Below are 19647 nucleotides of genomic sequence, written 5' to 3'. Positions count from 1 at the left end.
CTTTATACTTTCTAAACAGGGAACCGAGGTCTAGTGTTAAACAACCTCTTAATAAAGACCTACTAAGATCATCCTGCTGCTCGTAGAGCGGCAGCCTAAATGATCTATTCTTAAAATGAAGGCCTACAACCCAAAAGCTAGAAAGGCGCCACTCACTACCAAGCCCGACTTCAGACCGTCAGAAGCATTCCATTTAATTGGAAAATATCATCATCGGTCCAGGCCTCAGGCCAGATGTAGGAAACGCCTGGGGGAAAGAAAATAGTGGGGAAAGGAAGAAGAGAGGAGAGGATGGTTGTTATTCACCCTCAGAGGAAGGGGATCCTTCACTGACGCTGGGATCCCTCAGTTCCCTCTTCTTCCTTGAGTCGTGCCTTCTCTGCGACCTACTCCTTGTTGGAGGAGGAGAAGGAGCGCGAGAGGCGACGCTGAACCTCTGGCCCTGTCTACGATCCTCGAACCGGGATGGGCCAGGCCACCCTGGCTGCCTGGGCATGGATTCGGACCCCTCTGTCTCTCTCTCTCTCTTTGAAACGCCTTTGGAGACGGCTTATGGTCGAAAAATTAACATTCAAGTAACTAGAGAGTACGTCAGCTCCAGTTTGGAGTTCTGAGAAAATGGTGAATTGTTTCATGAATTGTGCATTAGCAATCCAAAAAAACCTGTACTTGCTTCTGCTGCATTTTCTCATGTGTTATTCACTTGCTAAAAGAAAAACAGTAGATAGGCCTATAGTGCCTCTCAAACAAAGCAACAAAAGATAAAGCAACCGTTTAGCACTGTGGTGTTGTGGTATTTTTTACATTTCTGTCAGCTTATTTACAGGACATGAGTAAACAGTTTTAACTCTTCAGAAGAAAAAAACTGCTAACACAGTTTCAGACAAAATAAAACAAAAATAAAATAATAATAAAAATGAAATAAAAGATATAAAAATAATAAATAATAATAATTAATAATAATAAATAATAATAAACATTGACTTCCTACTTTAAGTGCATGTTGTCTCATGTTCTTTTTATTTTCTGTATGATATTAATACTGTTGCACATGCAAGAATGTTCATCCTAATCACATTGCAGTGACTCCAATGACATGATTTTAGAAATTAGAAACCAATGTATTTAGTTGTAACAATGTCACATTTTTAGTTCTTTGACACTGGTCTGTTGTGCCTCTGCACAGTAAGAGAGAGAGAGAGAGAGAGAGAGGGAGAAAGAGAGAGAGAGAGAGAGGGGGGGGGGGGGGGGGGGGGGAGAGAGAGAGGGAGAGAGAGAGAGAGAGAGAGGCTGGTGAGAGCCTAATAAGTAAGCAAAAAGGAAAGAGAGGGAATCAGTTGCTGAATCTGATACAATGTTATCAATAGTTTATTTTGTTTTTCTGATCTCTTGCTCAGGTAAGATACATCATTTGTGATATTCCTGACAATACTGATTTGATTTGATTTACTTACTATGGGAATCACAAGACTTTATCATCATTCAGTTTATGTGAATTAAAATAATGATTTTATCATTTTCTTTTAATGGAAAGCCCTAGCAGAGAGTGAAAATGAAGCTCTTTCAGTTTGGTGGGAGCCAGAGATGCCTTCACATTCTGAAAACGTACACAGTTTGACGGACGACTATGGAAATGACTTATCAGTACGTACAACACTTTGTCATTTATACTCGTACATTACTACGGCCACTTTGCATAAGACTCACTCGTTCATGTCACTGACTTTCATTATTCTGATTTTTTTTACCTCATTCCCCATTCCTCGCATGCAGAGAAAGCGCCCGAACATCATCTTCTGTTGCGTATGCCAAGAGGCAATAAGACGAACTAAGACAGCAGTTAATCAAAAGATTACAAAGGTAATGTTCAGTTGTCTCAGAACAATTTTTTTCTTATGGCTCTAATGGCTATATAATCAATACATATAATGATGGGACACAATAGCAATTCACAAACTTTACTATAATGGAGAAAAAGCTCAAATTTAACTTCTTATTCTGGAGTAAAGTAGGCTAATTGTGATTATCCAATTTAATCAAATGAGTATTATATGAATTGTGAGAAGTAACTTCAATGTGAATTTATTCATTGACAGCTTGTGTCACACAAGGACATTTAATTAATAATGAAAAGGAATATAAGCTTTTTAGCGAACAGTTGTGTCTGTTTAATCATAAAGTTCTATTTTGTAAATTTTTTCCCTGTCATTTTACAGAAGATAAACAATGTCTGTTACAAATTCATTGAGGGTTTTCGAAAGATCTGCTTGCAGCGTGCAGGGAGATATCGGGACATCATCCTGCACAAACTCTTCCCTGGTGGGAGTGCAAGGGCCACATGTTTGAAGATAAAGTTATGCTAGTAACAACTGTGACAATGGCTGTAGAAGGGATACATTTACATTGACTGTTACTAGCTAACTTCATTGTAATCTGTTTTTAAAATGATCGAAGCTGTTTTTCATTATTTGAGAGAAAATTGTTAGTTGAGTATCAGTCCACTGCCATGTGTATTTTCAACTTGAATGTTTGCCACCTATAGGGTCTTCTGTTTTCCTTTATGCTTTTCAGAAAATCAATAAAACATGCGCTAAAAGGACTGCCCTTGTGCGTTCCTTCTGCTATTCTGTAGCCAACGGATACAAACATTCCATAATGAGGACCTTTTTTCCTGGAGGTACTCCTATAGCCACCTGCAGAGTGATGAGGTTATGTGATTACAGAGACGATAAGATCAACAAATGCAATTAAAAGTTATGTTTAATCCCTTTAAAATATAATTGTATAATATGGATGCTTATTGTACTGAAGATGCTTTTTTTGTGGATCCTGTGGTGTAAGATTGTGTTATGTTTTACATAAATTACACATTAAAAATCTAATCATTTTCATGTGACTTTCTACTTCTAGTTATTTTCTGTTGATAGTAATAAATAAATAAAAATTTGCATTAAAGTTGTTTTCTCTTCCCTTAGCAAAGACACACGAAGCAGTAATACCAATAATACCAATAATCAACCATCACAATTAATTAATGTAATGTAATCAATGTAAAATAAGCAATTCTATGAAATAAATATTTTTTTCAAAAGGTGCTTTAGACTTAAAACTTTTTGTTTGCTCCATTATTGGAGTTTATGATGCTTTATCAACCCAAGAGAGTTTTTTAGGTGCTGTAGAATAGTTTTAAAATGTTGTCAATTTAGTAGAATAGTAGAACATTATGACATAATTTATTATTATGTTAGTGAGGATTTGATAACACTGATGATTTCCATTCAATGAAAGTTAATGTAACCACAGGGCTGTCAAGCCTCAAAAATAACAAATAAAGTGAGTAAACTTTGAACACTGTTGAAGTTTAATTAGCATTGATCTATCAGGACTGCGGTTCTAGACCCATGAGTTTTAACGCAGAAACTGACTTGTAAACTTAATTCAATAATAGAGATCAGCAACGAGTAGCAACTGAATACTTTTGTTATATCATTAGAACAAATGAACGGTTGTCCAGGGTTAGAGGAGGGTTCAACTTACTTTGCTTAACACTTACGTTTAGCAGCTTTGTCTGTGTGCTCATATCAGCAAAACCAAAGAAAGAAAAAAAAAAACTAGGTTAGAGTGCTCTTATAGAACAATGTATCTAGCCTGTGTCGTTGGATCCTTCGTGATTCTCTTTGGTAAGAAATAATGTTTTAGTACTGCTTTGACTCATTTGTTTGATTTGATTACCTTGCAATGTTAAACCAGAATCGAATTTTGTCAGTTATGATTATAATAGTTATATATGAAGAGTTCAGATGCAAAAGCCTCTAAGTGCCGTCTGAAATTTTCTTCTAGAATAATAATTTTGATCAAGCTTGTATATTTAAGTTCAGTTATTTCACTTAAATGGCAATGAAAATTACCTATTAATTGTCATTTAAGTGAAATAACTGAACTTAAATATACGAGCTTGATAAAAATGATCATTCTAGAAGAAAATTTCAGATGGCACTTAGAGGCTTTTGCATCTGAACTCTTCATATATATATATATATATATATATATATATATATATATATATATATATATATATATATATATATATATATATATATATATATATATATTAAGTTATATTTTGTGCAGCTGCTACTGAAAGTTCTCCATATGAGGCCAGTCGTGAGACGGTACAGACAATCACCTTCTATGACAACAAGGAAGATTTGTGTAATGCCAAGGTAATGAAATGGATATATATAATAAAATAAATTAAAGTAAAAAAAATAAAAAAATAATAATAATCCTGTGGTGAATTTCAGAGGATTTTCTAGATAACCATCCCTTATTATTTCTCTTCCTAGATGGCCATAAAATGTTGTATATGTTTGAAAATGATAAAGACATATATACCCATTATATACGCTCTAATTAACAAGGTAAATACTACTTTTATTCCTGTTTTTCCATTTTTGTTTGTTTGTTGAAAACACAATGAATTTAAACTCATATATTCATTTAAAAAGATTTATAAATGTGATTTGCTAAGCCCTCAAGGGATATTTCTTATTAGCCATATTATGGCTACAGCTCTGTTATTTGTTTATGAAACTATTCACAGAAAATGTGAAGAAATGTATTTGTGTGTCTTACATTGTCTTACACTGATGTAAGTTTACTTTTTATTAAAACCATCTTATTTTTTGTTTTCTCTCTCAGAACGTGCGTTCTGTATGCAATGCCAACAAATTTCTCAGAATAAAATGTATAAAACTTGCCAAAAAGTTGAAAATGAAGGTCTTGAAAGTATATCTAAATCCTCTAAAGTCCTGTTTTAAGTACAAAATGTGCAAAGTAAAGGACTGAATAAACCTAAACTAACAAGTCAATCAAATATCGGCTGTTTAGAGAAGATTGTTTCCTTTGTTTTGTCAAAAGCATAAGGTAATAAAGGTTTTAAGCAGTGTGAGTTGATGATTCATTTGTTTTTTTAAATATACATCTAAAATGCAAAAAAAGGAAGCACATAAATTCACATCTGAAACACAAAAGTAATAACCTAATAATGCTGATGGTTATTTTACACTATTTGACTTATAGCGTAATCTAGCATTTAATCTGCACATCTGCTTTGATTAAGTATGTATTACTGATGGTTAGGTGATGAACTGAACAGACATACAGTGTTAGAAAATGCTGACAGGAGCTCCATTAAAACTTGACACTTTGGTCCACTGTGGTTTTGGTGCCCTGAACATCAGCACTTCAAAAGACTTGCGTAGACATTATCTTCAACGTTATACACATAACTGTGAGAAAAGAGGAGTACAGACAAACACAGAAGAGATAGTGTCAGAAGTGATAACTGAAAATCACCCAGACGTATAGAAGCCAAGCAGCTTTTTCTAAGGACAGGATCTGAAGAATCATGTCACCTGTTATTCATTTGGGACTGCTTATCATGTGCTCAGGTGAGACTGAAGGACTATATGAATTTAACTTCAAACTTCTACTGTGGCTCTTTTCATTATCTCACATTTGCTTTTACTTAATTTTTACAATCATACATATTCATTAAATCCTGCACATAAATGTTGTTGTGGCTCAGTTCTTGTTGAGTGTAGCAGCACTACTAACAAAGCACATTGGAAGAGCATGCTGGAGAGTAATGAACTGAACTTTCCTGAAGAAGACAAAAACAGTCGTGAATTAAACATAGAGGTAAACTGACGCACTATGTAATGCAATACAATAAAACAGATATAAAGTTACTAATGTTCACATTTGTTTCCTTGAAGTCTGATATGAACGTCATTACGTGCTGGGTTTGCAAGAAGTCAATTCATGAGATCAAGGGGATAATTCTGCATGAGATTAAAAAGGTAAACTAAAACTTTCTTCTACCTAAATTGATTACAGATATTTTGCTTGAAAATACCTGCCCAACCTTTAATTAAATGTGTTTTTGTTTTAGGAAATAAAGGCTGTGTGCAAAGCAATGAAAGTCCTCGAACACATCTGCAAGAAATATGCACATAAATATCAATTCCTGATATTCCACCTACTGTTTCCTGGTAATAGTGAACAAACCTGTCAGCATTTGAGCATGTGTAAATAAATGTTATTGCTCTGATATGGTAACACTTCATAATAACTTTCATTAATATATCATTAACAAGCATTATATGCTTAACAGATCATTAGTTAATATATATTCGCATAGCTAGAAATATGAGATAGGCCTACTGTGCTTGTTAATGTTTACTCATTTTTAATGAACTTATTAAACATTACATGTTGATTGATTAACATGTACATTATTTCATGTACTTGCATACAAATGTCATTAAACTTTCAAATCATTTGATCATGCACTTCAAATCAAATGCCTTTAAACTTCATTACCTAATGCACTTTTTTACATTTATGTACAAATGCAAAAAGTTGTTTGGTAGCTATGAGTGATCCAGATGTTCAACAGAAAATTGAACAATATAAAAATGACTGGTCCCATTTTAAATTAGGTGTCTTATGTACTTACGTCAATAAATAAATAAATAAATTGTTAGGTAGTACTTGTTGTGTTCATGTTCTATTGCAAAATACTCTTGCACTTATTGAGGTGTGATACGGGTAAGGTTAGGGACAGGTTTGGTATGAGTAGGTTTAAGGGTTGGTTAAGGGGTCAACAGTGTACAGGGGTCAGCTTGATTACTGTAAGGGAACACCGTTTAAACCATTTATATTACACTGTTTTGATAAATGAACAAGTATTTTCTTTAAAATGTATTTCTCCTGTTGATGTAAGATTCAAGGAATATCCTGTTTAAGGATATAGTACCATCTGTTAAGGCAATAAAACATGTTTTGCACCTAAATTACAATTACGTCGTGGTGTTATGTCTTTCACAATCATTTGGCTAAACTTAACTAACTGCCCTTTACACAAACATTGTTACAGTAGCTAAAAGTTCAATGCACATAAAGGTACTAAATGATTAATAGTAAACATTTATAAACATTTACAAATGATGAATAGTTTCAACTTTAGATTGGGTACTGCAAAAACATGAAAAATTAATGAATACATGATTTGTAAAAAATTTAATAAAAAATACACACCACAACAAATGAAGACCAAAATGTATGACCTTTACAGACTGTGGTTAAGTTATGAGTTAATGAATAATATTTAGTTCACCTCAAAATGAAAATTTCTCACCCCAGTGCCATCCAAGATGTCCATGTCTTTCTTTCTTCAGTGGAAAAGAAATTACGTTTTTTTAGGAAAACATTTCAGGATTTTTCTACACACAATGGACTTCAATGGCAACCAGAATGTTGAAGTTCAAATCAATGCAGTTTCAAAGGGCTCTGCATGATCCCTGCTGAGGAATGGGGTCTTATCTAGTGAAACGATCAGTCATTTTCCCCCCAAAAAATTAAATGTATATACTTTTTTACCACAATTGTTCATCTTGTGCTGGTCTGCAACGCGCCACACATTGCGTCATCACATTGGAAAGGTCACGAGTCACGTCATCTTATTTTCAAGTTATCTCATCATCAAGTTATTTGTCTGTGTACTCCGGTTCCAAAAGGTAGGGAAGGGCGAAAAATTCCATCTCATTTTCTCTTCCAACTTCAACATCGTCCGACATCTTTGTTTTAATTTATTATTATTATTTTCTTCTTTTTTTTTCGTGACCTTTCCAACGTTATGACGTAATACGTGGCGCATGCAGTGAACCAAAGACAGTCTCAAAAACGTGGTTTGAAATCGCTGGTGTTTCTGACGTCACAAACTACCCTTTGACCAATCACGTCAATGTGTGATCGTCAATGAGTGGATCTCTGAGCAGGGGCACGTTCAAGCTCAAACCGGTGTGCAACGTTTTGCTACAGTTTCCGGGTTGAACGATATGTTTCCTGGAAACGGTGTGCAACGGGGTTTGAGATACGTTTCCTCTTGTTTGGTGGGTGTGTCAAAAATGTCAACCCACTCAGCAGCAACATGTATGTAAACCACGCGGTATTATAGAGACAGTGGGTCCAAGTACAGTCGTACAAATGTGTCCACTGCAGCTCGGTATACGCAACAATTGAAGATATTAGAAGGCATGTTTGTCTTAAGAGTTTTATAGTAAAAATATAGCATATCAACAGTTTTAGCAATAATGATAAGCCTAATTGACAGTTCGCAAAGACCCGCCCCCTATAGTTACTGTTGCTATGTCCGACAAGCCACGCCGCTCTCACTCTACACCATGTTCTCACGCAGAGAAAAATACATCGCGGAGCAGAGAGAACACTGTCAACGTGCTGACAGAAAGGACAGACCAGGTTACTTCTTTTATATGAAACAAAGTCTCAACTTTCAAATTTTGTAATTTTTTGTTAAGAAGTTTGAACAATAAAAACCGTTTTGTGGCTCTTTAATGTGTCTGACAGATTTCTGTAGCACCTCAGTTAAAGTTGCTCATGAACCGATCATCTCTTCCCTCTAGTTCATTTTTAGCATCAAATAAACATGAATCAACATAAGAAGGAATGTTGAAAAGACGTCAGTACACTCCGTTTTTCAAGTTCAAATCCTCCAACGTTAATAACTCTCCTGACTGCTTTGTCGGACAAAAATGGTGGATTCGGCGGCTGGTGGATTATGATTGGTCAGATCGCCTGTCAATCAAACACCATGCGAAGGGTGAATACTCACAATAAAAATAATAAGGTCATATAGATCAGTGGTTCTCAATCCTGGGGACCCACAGCTCTGCACAGTTTGTATGTCTCCCTCATTTAACACACCTGATTCAGATCATCATCTCGTTAGGAAAGAGCTCTATGAACTGAACTGGGTGTGTCAGATAAAGGAGACATATAAAATGTGCAGAGCTGTGGGTCCCCAGGACCAGGATTGAGAACAACTGAATTATAGATCATAACACAGTCTCGGAGGTAAGAAGTGGATTATCCTTCACCTGAAATACGAGGCAAATGTTGGATCACAATAATTTGGAACCACAGATTCCACAAATCCCTTCACTCGATTGGGATGTTCTCTTTTATTATGGACGGCAAGGGCAGTGACTGTAACATCGAGCGTATTTTACAGTATTAAACACGTATTTATACCGGTTTCATCAGGCTGCGAAAAATTCTTCAAAAAGAACACAAAGAATGGCCTTCTCAGCTGCCATAGTTGCAACTCATGAGTCATCAGAACAGGGTGTTCAACGTACCACCGTTTCCATTTAAAAAAAATGTTGTGCAACTTTGTGTTGGGGCTGAACCATAGGGGGCTGAACGCAGCCCTGGTGTGCCAATATTATCCGTCTGCAGTCCCGGAGGCCCAAGCGGGAAGTAAGTCGACCGGAAGTTGAAGCCGGCCGCGTGCCACCATCTTGTAGCAGAACTTCACCTGCTGTTAGCATCCCATTGAATCCCATTCATTTTGGCGTCACTTTGACAGCGAATAACTTTACATCTGAGGCGTTTAAAGACTCCATTTGTCCATTATTTATTTCTAAAGAAACACAACAATGTATAAAATGCCCCATTACCTTGTAGCTTATGTTATGGCCCCGTAAAAACAGTTTTTGTAAAAGTAGGCTAACGATTGCGTCATAACCACACGACTCTCTGTCGCACAGTAGAGAGATTACCGTATTGACGGGAGGAGAAGCTCGCGGGCAATCGGGGAGATGTGGAGGCAAAATGACAAAATAATTAATCAGAATACCTAGCAAAAGTTTCTCCTGCTCCTAGCTCATGGATACCTCCTACTCACGCTCTCCGTCTCTGCAAGATTCGGAAGGGAATGATTCAGATTTCTCATGCCACAGCCACTAGAAGACAGACGGGTTGCTCACGTCACATATACGTCGTCAAGCTCAGTTTGAGTCTGCGCGTCAGGAACGGAAGTCCTAAAAAATCGCTGAAAATGGGCTTCACTTGCCTCAATTGAGTTCCAATGAGATGACTCTGTCCATTTCTTATACTGTCTATGCGGAGGCCGCATTTTCAGGACCCCATATCTAGGACCCTAGTTTGTGACAGCGCCACCTACCGAGTTGGAGAACCGCAGTCCCAGGACCCTAGTTTTAGAGGACCGAAAAAAGTGCCACCAAGGCAGTATTTCCACCCAGTTTTAACTACATTAGAGTTTTATTTAAAGTTTTATTACACCCAAATACTACTTTATTGCAACTAAACCTGGTTCCTAGGAATGTTGAAAAGATTATTGGGTCTAAGTAGCATAATATAATAACTCAAGTAAAATAAACAAGGAATCATGTTACAGTCTTTTCAGTCACTAGATCGACCACATTCAAGTACAGAGGGAAGACAAGGATGACTCTGGGGGTAGATTTAAGATTGTGTATATTTTACAAAATAATATATAACAACTGAACTTGAACACACACACAAATACAAATGTTCATGACGTGAACCACATAGACATAACTTCATGGACAACATCATCACTGACTCCTAAGAGAGAGAAAGAGAAGTGAATTAAATAAGGAACATTTAGTTGAACATGTTCTACTCTCCAATTTTAAATTTCATATTTAAAAGATTTTAGTTACCACAGAGTGCACACACATATATGACACAAAAATAATATCAATCTTCATTCCAATTAATGTTCATAATACTATTATTGCATACTGTTCAAAGATTTGGAAAAAAAATTATGTTGTGGGAACAAAGGTTCTAGAAACACTCATGTCAATAAAGCCCATCTGAACTGAGAAAAAAAATTATAATAGAGAGATGCAAGAAATCTGATTAGAAATTCCATCCATCCATCCATCCATCCATCCATCCATCCATCCATCCATCCATCCATCCATCCATCCATCCATCCATCCACATATAAATAAACATAAATTAGGCCTAAGCCTAGTACTTAACCAATTTATTTCTCTTTGGTCATTCTATTGCCTACCCTGAGCAGTGTCCTTGAAAGTACTTCATATAGAGTACAATACACAGTAAATGACAAATCTAACACATGGTATTTTAACAGTCAATTATTATGATGTCCTCTCTGTTATGTCTGTCTGACTATTAAAATGTCATGTCTCAACCAACATTATAAAGTCAATTATTATGATGTCCTCTCTGTTATGTCTGACTATTAAAATGTCATGTCTCAACCAACATTATAAAACCATGTCAAAATGAAGAGACGTACTCATAACATGTATTGTGAGTAACGTTAAACAGGCTGACTGTGAGCACGTGACAGTGAAAACATTAAGATTATTTTAACTGAATTAAAATGGAAAAACAATGAGTAATTAACAAGCTTTCAGAACAAACATGTTACAGTTTATTGTGCTGTCAACAAGTCAACACAGACTTATGCAACAGTTCCGTTAAATGAATGTGCTAACAATTCATTTTACAGCAGAGGCTAATATATGATGGCTATGTGTAAAGTTTGGGAATGTTTAGTTCAGGAAATGTGCTACCAGGATGGTGTGTCCATTAAAACACAGAGGTCCAGTACTCAGTCCATACTCATTTATTGTAACAGCTCGTGAATCAGGCCATAGAGTAGAATGGGAATCAGATTTGTATGGTTTCTATAAACAAATAAACAACAAACAGAATCTTAAATATAATTAACACCATAGAACTTCAACTAATAAATCATTAATCACATAACCCAATACTAAACAATTTAATATCAAAATAGTAAGAACTCTGAAACATAAGAATCATAATCACATAGAACATTTCAGAATTAGACCCAAACAGAATCTCAAAAATTAACATTATGAAACAAATCAAAAGAGCACAAACTTACATTGTCAGGAACACATCAACTCAACAAAGGCTCTCATTAGGAGAGAAAGAAAGGACAGTCTGCTTCCATTGCATATGGCACACACCAACACACCAAACAATAGTAATTTATCAATCATTAAGAGGAGACTTAGCTCCTCCCATGACTGCCTACGTCATGTTATCCATAGGAATTCTCAACACTATGCATGCAAGACTATTTAGCAAATCACCATCACGTTGGCTACGTTAACTTTCCAATGAAATGCATCCCAATTGTTTTTAAAGTTAAACAAATAAAAATTGATTCGCATTTGATACTCACACTCTGATTGTCATCCATCTTCGCTGGTCCTCTAATTCGGTAGGTGGCGTTGTCACTAAAAACCTAGGGTCCTAGAAATGCGGTCCTAGAACTGGGGTCCTGAAAATGCAGCCTCCGGTTTTGCAGGCAAGTGAGTGGAGGTGGGGCTAATTTGCATAGTCATAGAATTGCGTATACTAATTGAGAGTGTAGATTTATATTCAAACTATTTCAAGGCATCTAGATTTTTTTTTACAAAAAAAACAACCTTTAAATATGTAATTTTGGTGATCAAAGATGAGTTTTAAGGGATAAAATTATTGACTACAGGGGACTTTAAAATTATCTGTTAATCATTATATGTATTGATATTTAATCGTTGTGTTGCGTCTGGGTTTGTTTCATGTTTATGTTTTATGTCCTTTATTTTGTAATTCTTTGTTATGCTTCATGTTTGTCATGTGCCTCTCTTGCTCCTCACTTGCAATCATGTGATCATGTCTTGTGCTTCTCCTTCATGTGTCATGTTCTGATTGGTTGCTCTGGTCATGTGTCCTGTGTTCTTATTGGTTCATGGTTTGATTTTTCACAGGTGTACCTTGTTTAGTGATTAGTCCTTGTATATAAATAGCCCTCATGTTACCATTGTATCTTGTCTAGCTTTGTTCCCTGTTACTGATGTTGGTAAGAGTCCAGTCCATGTTTGTTTACATATTTTGTTTAATAAACTCCACATGGGTTCAGCAATTTGCCTTCAGTGACACATTGTTACCATCTGTTAAAATCATTTGTAGATAAAAAAAAAAAAAAAGTGCATGATCATATTATGAATGGAAAGTTTAATGACATTTGAAAGCATTTCAATTTACATTAAATTATGATCTGTTAATCATTATGTAAAGTTTAAGTTAATTAGTACACATTAAGAGCATTATCACATTTCTAATTATGTGAATAGATACTAACTATGATCTGTTAAGCATTATAAAATGTATAATGATTTATTCAAGTTATGATAGTGGTAAAAAAAAAATTCTATACAACTATTTTTAAATGCTGCTTTAGACTTTAAACTTGATCTTTTTTGTTTCCTCACCGTTCTTAGTCAAACAGTTGCTCTCAGGTAACTGGACATTGGAGTCTATAATGCTTTATCAGCCCTAGAGAATTTTTCAGCTGCTGTTTAGAATAGTTTAAAATGTAGTCAATTTAGTAGAAAATTCTGACATTTACAATTTATGAGATGTTAGTCAGGATCTGAACACTTCTCTTTTCCATTCAATGAATGTAAATGGTGACCAGAGGGCTGTCAAGCTTTTAAAAAAAAGAAAGAAAGAAAAATAGTAAACAGAACTTTTGGGCGTATGCTAATGTAAAACACACTTTGAACACTGTTGAAGTTTCAGAACTTGGGTAATTAGCATTGAACTATCAGGACTGCTGTTCTAGACCCATGAGGTTTAACACAGAAATTGACTTGTAAACTTAATTCAATAAGAGAGTAGCAACTGAATACTTTTGTTATATCATTAGAACAAATGAACGGTTGGTCCAGGGTTAGAGGAGGGTTCAACTTACTTTGCTTAACACTTACATTTAGCAGCTTTGTCTGTGTGCTCATATCAGCAAAACCAAGAAGAAAAACAGAGGTTAGAGTGCTCTTATAGAACAATGTATCTAGCCTGTATCGTTGGATCCTTCGTGATTCTCTTTGGTAAGACATTGGTAATGGTTTAGTACTGCTTTGACTCATTTATTGGATCTGATTCAATTCAGTGGAATGTTAAACCAGAATCGCATTTTGTAAGATTATAATGTAGTTATTATATACATTTATGACGTTGTATTTTGTGCAGCTGCTGCTGAAAGTTCTCCATATGAGGCCAGTCGTGAGACGATACAGACAATCACCTTCTATGACAACAAGGAAGATTTGTGTAATGCCAAGGTAATGAAATGGATATATAAGAATGTTGTCATCTCTCACGCTTAAATTAAAGTAAAAAATATGTACAAAATAATCCTGTGGTGAAGTTCAGAGGACATTAGTGTGGAGTATACATTCTATCAAGGATTTTCTTTAACCATCCCTTATTATTTCTCTTCCTAGGCCATAAAATGTTGTATATGTTTGAAAATGATAAAGACATATATACCCATTATAAACGCTGCAATTGACAAGGTAAATACTACTTTTATTCCTGAATCTGTTTTTCAATTTTTGTTTGTTTGTTGAAAACACAATGAATTTAAACTCATTTATTCATTTAAAAAGGAAGATATAATAATTTTTATAAATGTGATTTGCTAAGCCCTCCTGGGATATATCTTGGTATTATTAGCCATATTATGGCTACAGCTCTGTTATTTACTTTGTTTATGAAACTAGTCACAGAAAATGTGAGAATTTATTTGTGTGTCTTACATTGTCTTACACTGACGCAAGTTTACTTTTTATTAAAATCTTATTTTTTTTCCATCTTAGAAAATAAATTCCGTATGCAGTCCCAAGCTATATTTCTGGAAAATATGTAGACAACTTGGCACAATAGGGAAAAAATTGGTCATCAAAGGATATTTCCCAGGAAGTCCTCGAATGTCCTGCATTAAGTACAAAATGTGCAAAGTAAAGGATTGATTTATCCTTAACAAGTCAATCAAAACATCAGCTGTTTAGAGAAGATTGTTTCCTTTGTTTTGTCAAAAGCATTAATAAATGTTTTAAATGCAAAAGCAGTGTGAGTTGATTCATTTGGTTTTTTTAAATACAGGAAGCACATAAATTCACATCTGAAACACAAAAGTAATAATATAAAAATGCTGTAGTGAAAGTAAAAAAAGTAAAGTAAATAAGTGTAAATATTTATATTTACACTATTTTACTTATAGCGTAATATAGCATTTAATCTGCACATCTGCTTTGATTAAGTATGTATTACTGATGGTTAGGTGATGAACTGAACAGACATACAGTGTTAGAAAATGCTGACAGGAGCTCCATTAAAACTTGACACTTTGGTCCACTGTGGTTTTGGTGCCTTGAACATCAGCACTTCAAAAGACTTGCATAGACATTATCTTCAACGTTATACACATAACTGTGAGAAAAGAGGAGTACAGACAAACACAGAAGAGATAGTGTCAGAAGTGATAACTGAAAATCACCCAGACGTGTAGAAGCCAAGCAGCTTTTTCTAAGGAGAGGATCTGAAGAATCATGTCACCTGTTATTCATTTGGGACTGCTTATCATGTGCTCAGGTGAGACTGAAGGACTATATGAATTCTACTGTGGCTCTTTTCATTGTCTCACATTTGCTTTTACTTAATTTTTACAATCATATTCATTAAATGTTGTTGTGGCTCAGTTCTTGTTGAGTGTAGCAGCACTACTAACAAAGCACATTGGAAGAGCATGCTGGAGAGTAATGAACTGAACTTTCCTGAAGAAGACAAAAACAGTCGTGAATTAAACATAGAGGTAAACTGACGCACTATTTAATGCAATACAATAAAACAGATATAAAGTTACTAATGTTCACATTTGTTTCCTTGAAGTCTGATATGAACGTCATTACGTGCTGGGTTTGCAAGAAGTCAATTCATGAGATCAAGGGGATAATTCTGCATGAGATTAAAATGGTAAACTAAAACTTTGACCTAAATTGATTACAGATATTTTGCTTGAAAATACCTGCCCAAGCTTTAATTAAATGTGTTTTTGTTTTAGGAAATAAAGGCTGTGTGCAAAGCAATGAAAGTCCTCGAACACATCTGCGAGAAATATGCATATAAATATCAATTCCTGATATTCCACCTACTGTTTCCTGGTAATAGCGAACAAACCTGTCAGCATTTGAGTATGTGTAAATAAATGTTATTGATCTGACTTAATGAACATGGTAATTTTGAAATATCTGAATAAATCAAGCTATGGTCTGTTTGAGTACTGTTATTGGATATGTACTCTAATTTCCTGAGCATGTTCTACAAAAATACAGGAAATGTCTAGTGTTAGGCTAATCAAAAAAAGAAAAAGAAAAAAAAAGTGCATTATTCATAAATCATCATAAGCTAAATCTAATAGCAAATATGCAATAAATTTGTTTACTGGATCATTTGGCTACTGCTTTTCATTTGTATATTTTGTTCACTAATCACTTGAATTAGATCTTTGTTGTATTTAGTCAGTTGAGTTATCAAACTATTTCAAAACCAATTGTATAAATATATGTGCAAGTTTGTTTTTTTAAATGCAAATAAAGACTTTCCAAAATATTCCCAACTTGATCTTTTATATATCCATGTAAGTGTTCTGATCTCTGATTGAAGAATATTTGACCATGTGACTGCTGACATGATTCCCGCGCTGCCCCAAGGAAGAGCAGGTGCACGTGCGCGCTCGCGCGAATAGCGTATCTTCCATTTTGAAATATTTATTAAATGTTTATTTAGTTTTAATTTACCTTTAGAAAAAATATTATTAATGCTAAACACAACAGCAAAAATTGAATCTGACCTATTCCAGTAGTCTATCGAAACACATACCTGAGAGCGCGTGGCACCATGCGCGTGCCATTACTGAGCCGCGGTTTTTTAAACTGAGGTAAATCTGGTTAACAATTGAAAACTCGCTTATATAAAATACATCATTTAAACATTTGTATTTATATTTTAGTCCGATAGTAATGGTGAGAAATCCTTTTTCTTATCTTTCTTTAGGTGATAGATTTCAAGACGCCACTTTAAATTGTATATGTAGCAAAAGTCTGTGATTAACTTATAAACAAACAGGAATTCAATAAATAACGAAATACACTTGCCATTCATACTAAAATAAACATCGAATAATCATATAATGATACTATTTACACAGTGGCAGTTCTGTAATATCGGCTGATTTAATAATTGAAACATGATTAAACTGAGCCGACCATGGGCCGAAACCGCCCCATCTGGACCTACTCACAGCCTGCAGATCCGGCGAGGCCCGCGGAGAACGAGGCCGACCCCAACGGGTCGGAACCAGCCGGAGTCTTCATCTCAGCAGCCTCGCAGGAAGACCGGCCCGACCCTGCTGATCCAGAGGCAGGAGATGGCCGCCTTCTTCAGACTGTTCGGTGGGTTCAGGAATCCTTCTGAACAAAATTAAACCTCTGTGTTACACTGGTCACTTTTATATCAGGTTTATTACCAGTTTAAATCAAGATATAACTTATATATATAATTCCGTGGAATAATAACGCTTTGATTTGCTGTCTGCTCAGATGATGATCTAATACAGGACTTTCTGTGGATGGACTGCTGCTGCAAACTTACGGACAAGGTAGCAAGACGTATTTTGGTGTATTTATTAATATTGAGTGGTTTATAGATTGTTCTCGTTGTTGAATTTAGAAAATTGTATATATTCAGCTGTCTAAACCCAGTTGTGTATGTCTTTATCTATTATAGTATTTGTTGGCTATGACATTTGTGTACTTCAGGAGGGCTCGTTTCAGTCTCACTGAACACAACAGAATGAACTTCTTCCTTGCCCTGTGAGTTGATCATTATGTGCATGTTCTGTACACTGTAAAAAATATCCTGTTAAATTTATCATAAAAAAATAGCAGCTGTGGTTGTTAGAAATTCTCTGTAAAAATACAGTGACAGTGTTTTACAGGATGCATGCATATTTTACAACCTATCACCATTTTATTTTATTTTATAGAATGTTAATAGGCCTATACCTATTTTGAACTACCCAAATCTGCATTTTACCTTAAAGTGTTCTGATAACCACCATAATAACAACAATGTGTGTACAATTGAAAGCCACATGATGAATCAGAGTTCATTGTAAGTGTCCATAAAACATGGTCAAAACTCATTAGATGGTGCACAGGGTCAGACAAAACAGTCAGGCTAACACTTAAAATAATAATGCAAAAAAATATTAACTAAATAACACAAAATGTAGCATAGAAACACCCTAATACATTCCAGATAACAAAAATTGGAGGAGACAAAACTTAAAAAAATTATGTGATGTCATACAGGGACTTCTGGGAATGCCTTTTACTGTTTTTAACTGTAAATTATTTGGTAATTAATTCTGCAATTCATATTTTTTACTTCCAGAGGCCAAAAATGTTTACATATGTGGTTAACCATTTACAATTTTTCATGATAAATGGTAAGGTAACTTGCAGTTAACCAACTAACAGGTTTTTACTCTAGCATTTTTCTGTATTTACAGTATGTAGGGTTGTACTTGGGCTTAGCTATGGTAAAGTTCTTCAATAGAACTGCAATATGTTATTATGAGCACAACAGAGAAGTCCTATTTATGGGTACAACCTTAATTCCTAGAGTCTGTGTGTTACATTTTTCATACTCTAGCTATCTGGCAAACACAATGGAAGAGGATGAGGAGGAGACCAAATATGAGATCTTCCCATGGGCTCTGGGAAAAAGCTGGAGGAAAAATTTCCCACGATTCCTAAAGCAAAGAGACCAACTGTGGGCACGCATAGAGTACCGAGCTGCTGTCAGCAGACGATGCTGTGAGGAGGTACGCAGCTCACTAAACATGCACTGTAAATCATTTTAGAAGTTTCTGGTTCTGAAAAATAGCTCTAAATCACTTTGTGCTTGATGCATGATTGCAGGTGATGGCTATTGTGCCATCTCATTTCATCTGGCAGCGTGAGCGTGCAGAGCATCACAGTGGTGCTCAGAGGTTGTACCAAAACTGTGAGGGGATCCACATTCCCCGCGGGCCTTCTTCTTCTCCAGAGCCTTGTTCTCTCTGTGCTAAGACCTCTGCTGTTCCTGTGCCTCGTCCATCCTCTACTGTGGCTCGTTCTTCATCTGGACCCCCGAAGACCAAATCTTCACAAAGGCCCAGTAAGATGACCAAAGCTCAGCACACCTTTAACTGCACAACTACAGCAGGTAAATGAGTGTGTGACGCCCTCTAGTGGTGTAAAGGAAATTTATGGAGTGCACCACTACTTTTTATGACAGATGGGTACTTTTACTTAGGCCACTGCAGCTGAAATTCTTTAATTTGATCTGTACTTATCCCTCTGTAGAAATATTTACAATTGGCTTTTTTTCTCTTATGCATATTTAAAGGAAGTGATGGGGTCAGCGAAATGTGTCAAGATCATTCGATGGACTGGATCAATGAGGAGTAGCTCGATTGCATAACATTAAACCGATCATATTTGCCTGTTGTCTATATCAGAGGCACTTCAGCTGTCTAAGGGGCAGAACAGAATTTCAGACTCTAAACTGATCTTAAAAGAAATGTACAGCATTGGTGTGAAAAGAGTAATGGTCGCGTATATTGTTCATATAAGATCTAAAAAATGTGTCAGAAAATCCTCTCACTATGTGAAGGTTTGTACATGTATTTTACTGTATCATAATCCTCATTACTATTTATTTATTTGTTATTGTTGTACAAAGTACTTTTCTATTTCTGTAGTGTGCACTTACTGTCAAGAGAGTCTGTGTCTTAAAGTATAACATTTGCCTGATATAAATATGAATGTGAATGAACACCTATGAAAT

At 35.4% G+C, this 19647-nt stretch overlaps 1 protein-coding gene across 4 annotated transcripts; it reads left to right on the top strand.

Annotated features, from left to right (window-relative positions):
• Positions 1 to 1258: 1258 nt before the first annotated feature.
• Positions 1259 to 19580, top strand: spdya (speedy/RINGO cell cycle regulator family member A). 4 transcript variants are annotated; one of them, XM_082143115.1, is made up of 16 exons: positions 1259 to 1397; positions 1535 to 1644; positions 1774 to 1860; positions 2217 to 3680; positions 4132 to 4223; positions 14196 to 14267; positions 14571 to 15345; positions 15453 to 15565; positions 15643 to 15726; positions 15815 to 16690; positions 16961 to 17204; positions 17352 to 17410; positions 17539 to 17624; positions 18469 to 18640; positions 18738 to 19023; positions 19207 to 19580. In XM_082143115.1, exons 11-16 carry the CDS (start codon positions 17000 to 17002, stop codon positions 19266 to 19268), a joined length of 870 nt encoding a protein of 289 aa, XP_081999241.1. In that variant the 5' UTR covers positions 1259 to 1397; positions 1535 to 1644; positions 1774 to 1860; positions 2217 to 3680; positions 4132 to 4223; positions 14196 to 14267; positions 14571 to 15345; positions 15453 to 15565; positions 15643 to 15726; positions 15815 to 16690; positions 16961 to 16999; the 3' UTR covers positions 19269 to 19580. The 4 variants fall into 4 exon arrangements, with proteins under 4 accessions (XP_081999241.1, XP_081999240.1, XP_081999242.1 ...); XM_082143114.1 differs by having other exon boundaries at positions 16807 to 17204; XM_082143116.1 differs by having other exon boundaries at positions 2572 to 3680; positions 15815 to 17204.
• The last annotated feature ends 67 nt before the right edge of the window (positions 19581 to 19647 follow it).

This window comes from Leuciscus leuciscus (genome assembly GCF_965113295.1).
Source record: "Leuciscus leuciscus genome assembly, chromosome: 17".
In the NCBI taxonomy this organism is placed as follows: Eukaryota; Metazoa; Chordata; class Actinopteri; order Cypriniformes; family Leuciscidae; genus Leuciscus; species Leuciscus leuciscus.
This window is presented reverse-complemented; position numbering and strand designations above follow the sequence as displayed.

Bases quoted from the DNA above. Each gene is read 5' to 3' on its own strand.
- spdya (XM_082143116.1), top strand. From the start codon at position 17,000: ATGATTAAACTGAGCCGACCATGGGCCGAAACCGCCCCATCTGGACCT. The intron at 17,411-17,538 runs GTAGCAAGACGT...TATCTATTATAG, and splicing joins GCTGCAAACTTACGGACAAG to TATTTGTTGGCTATGACATT. The intron at 17,625-18,468 runs GTGAGTTGATCA...TTCATACTCTAG, and splicing joins ATGAACTTCTTCCTTGCCCT to CTATCTGGCAAACACAATGG.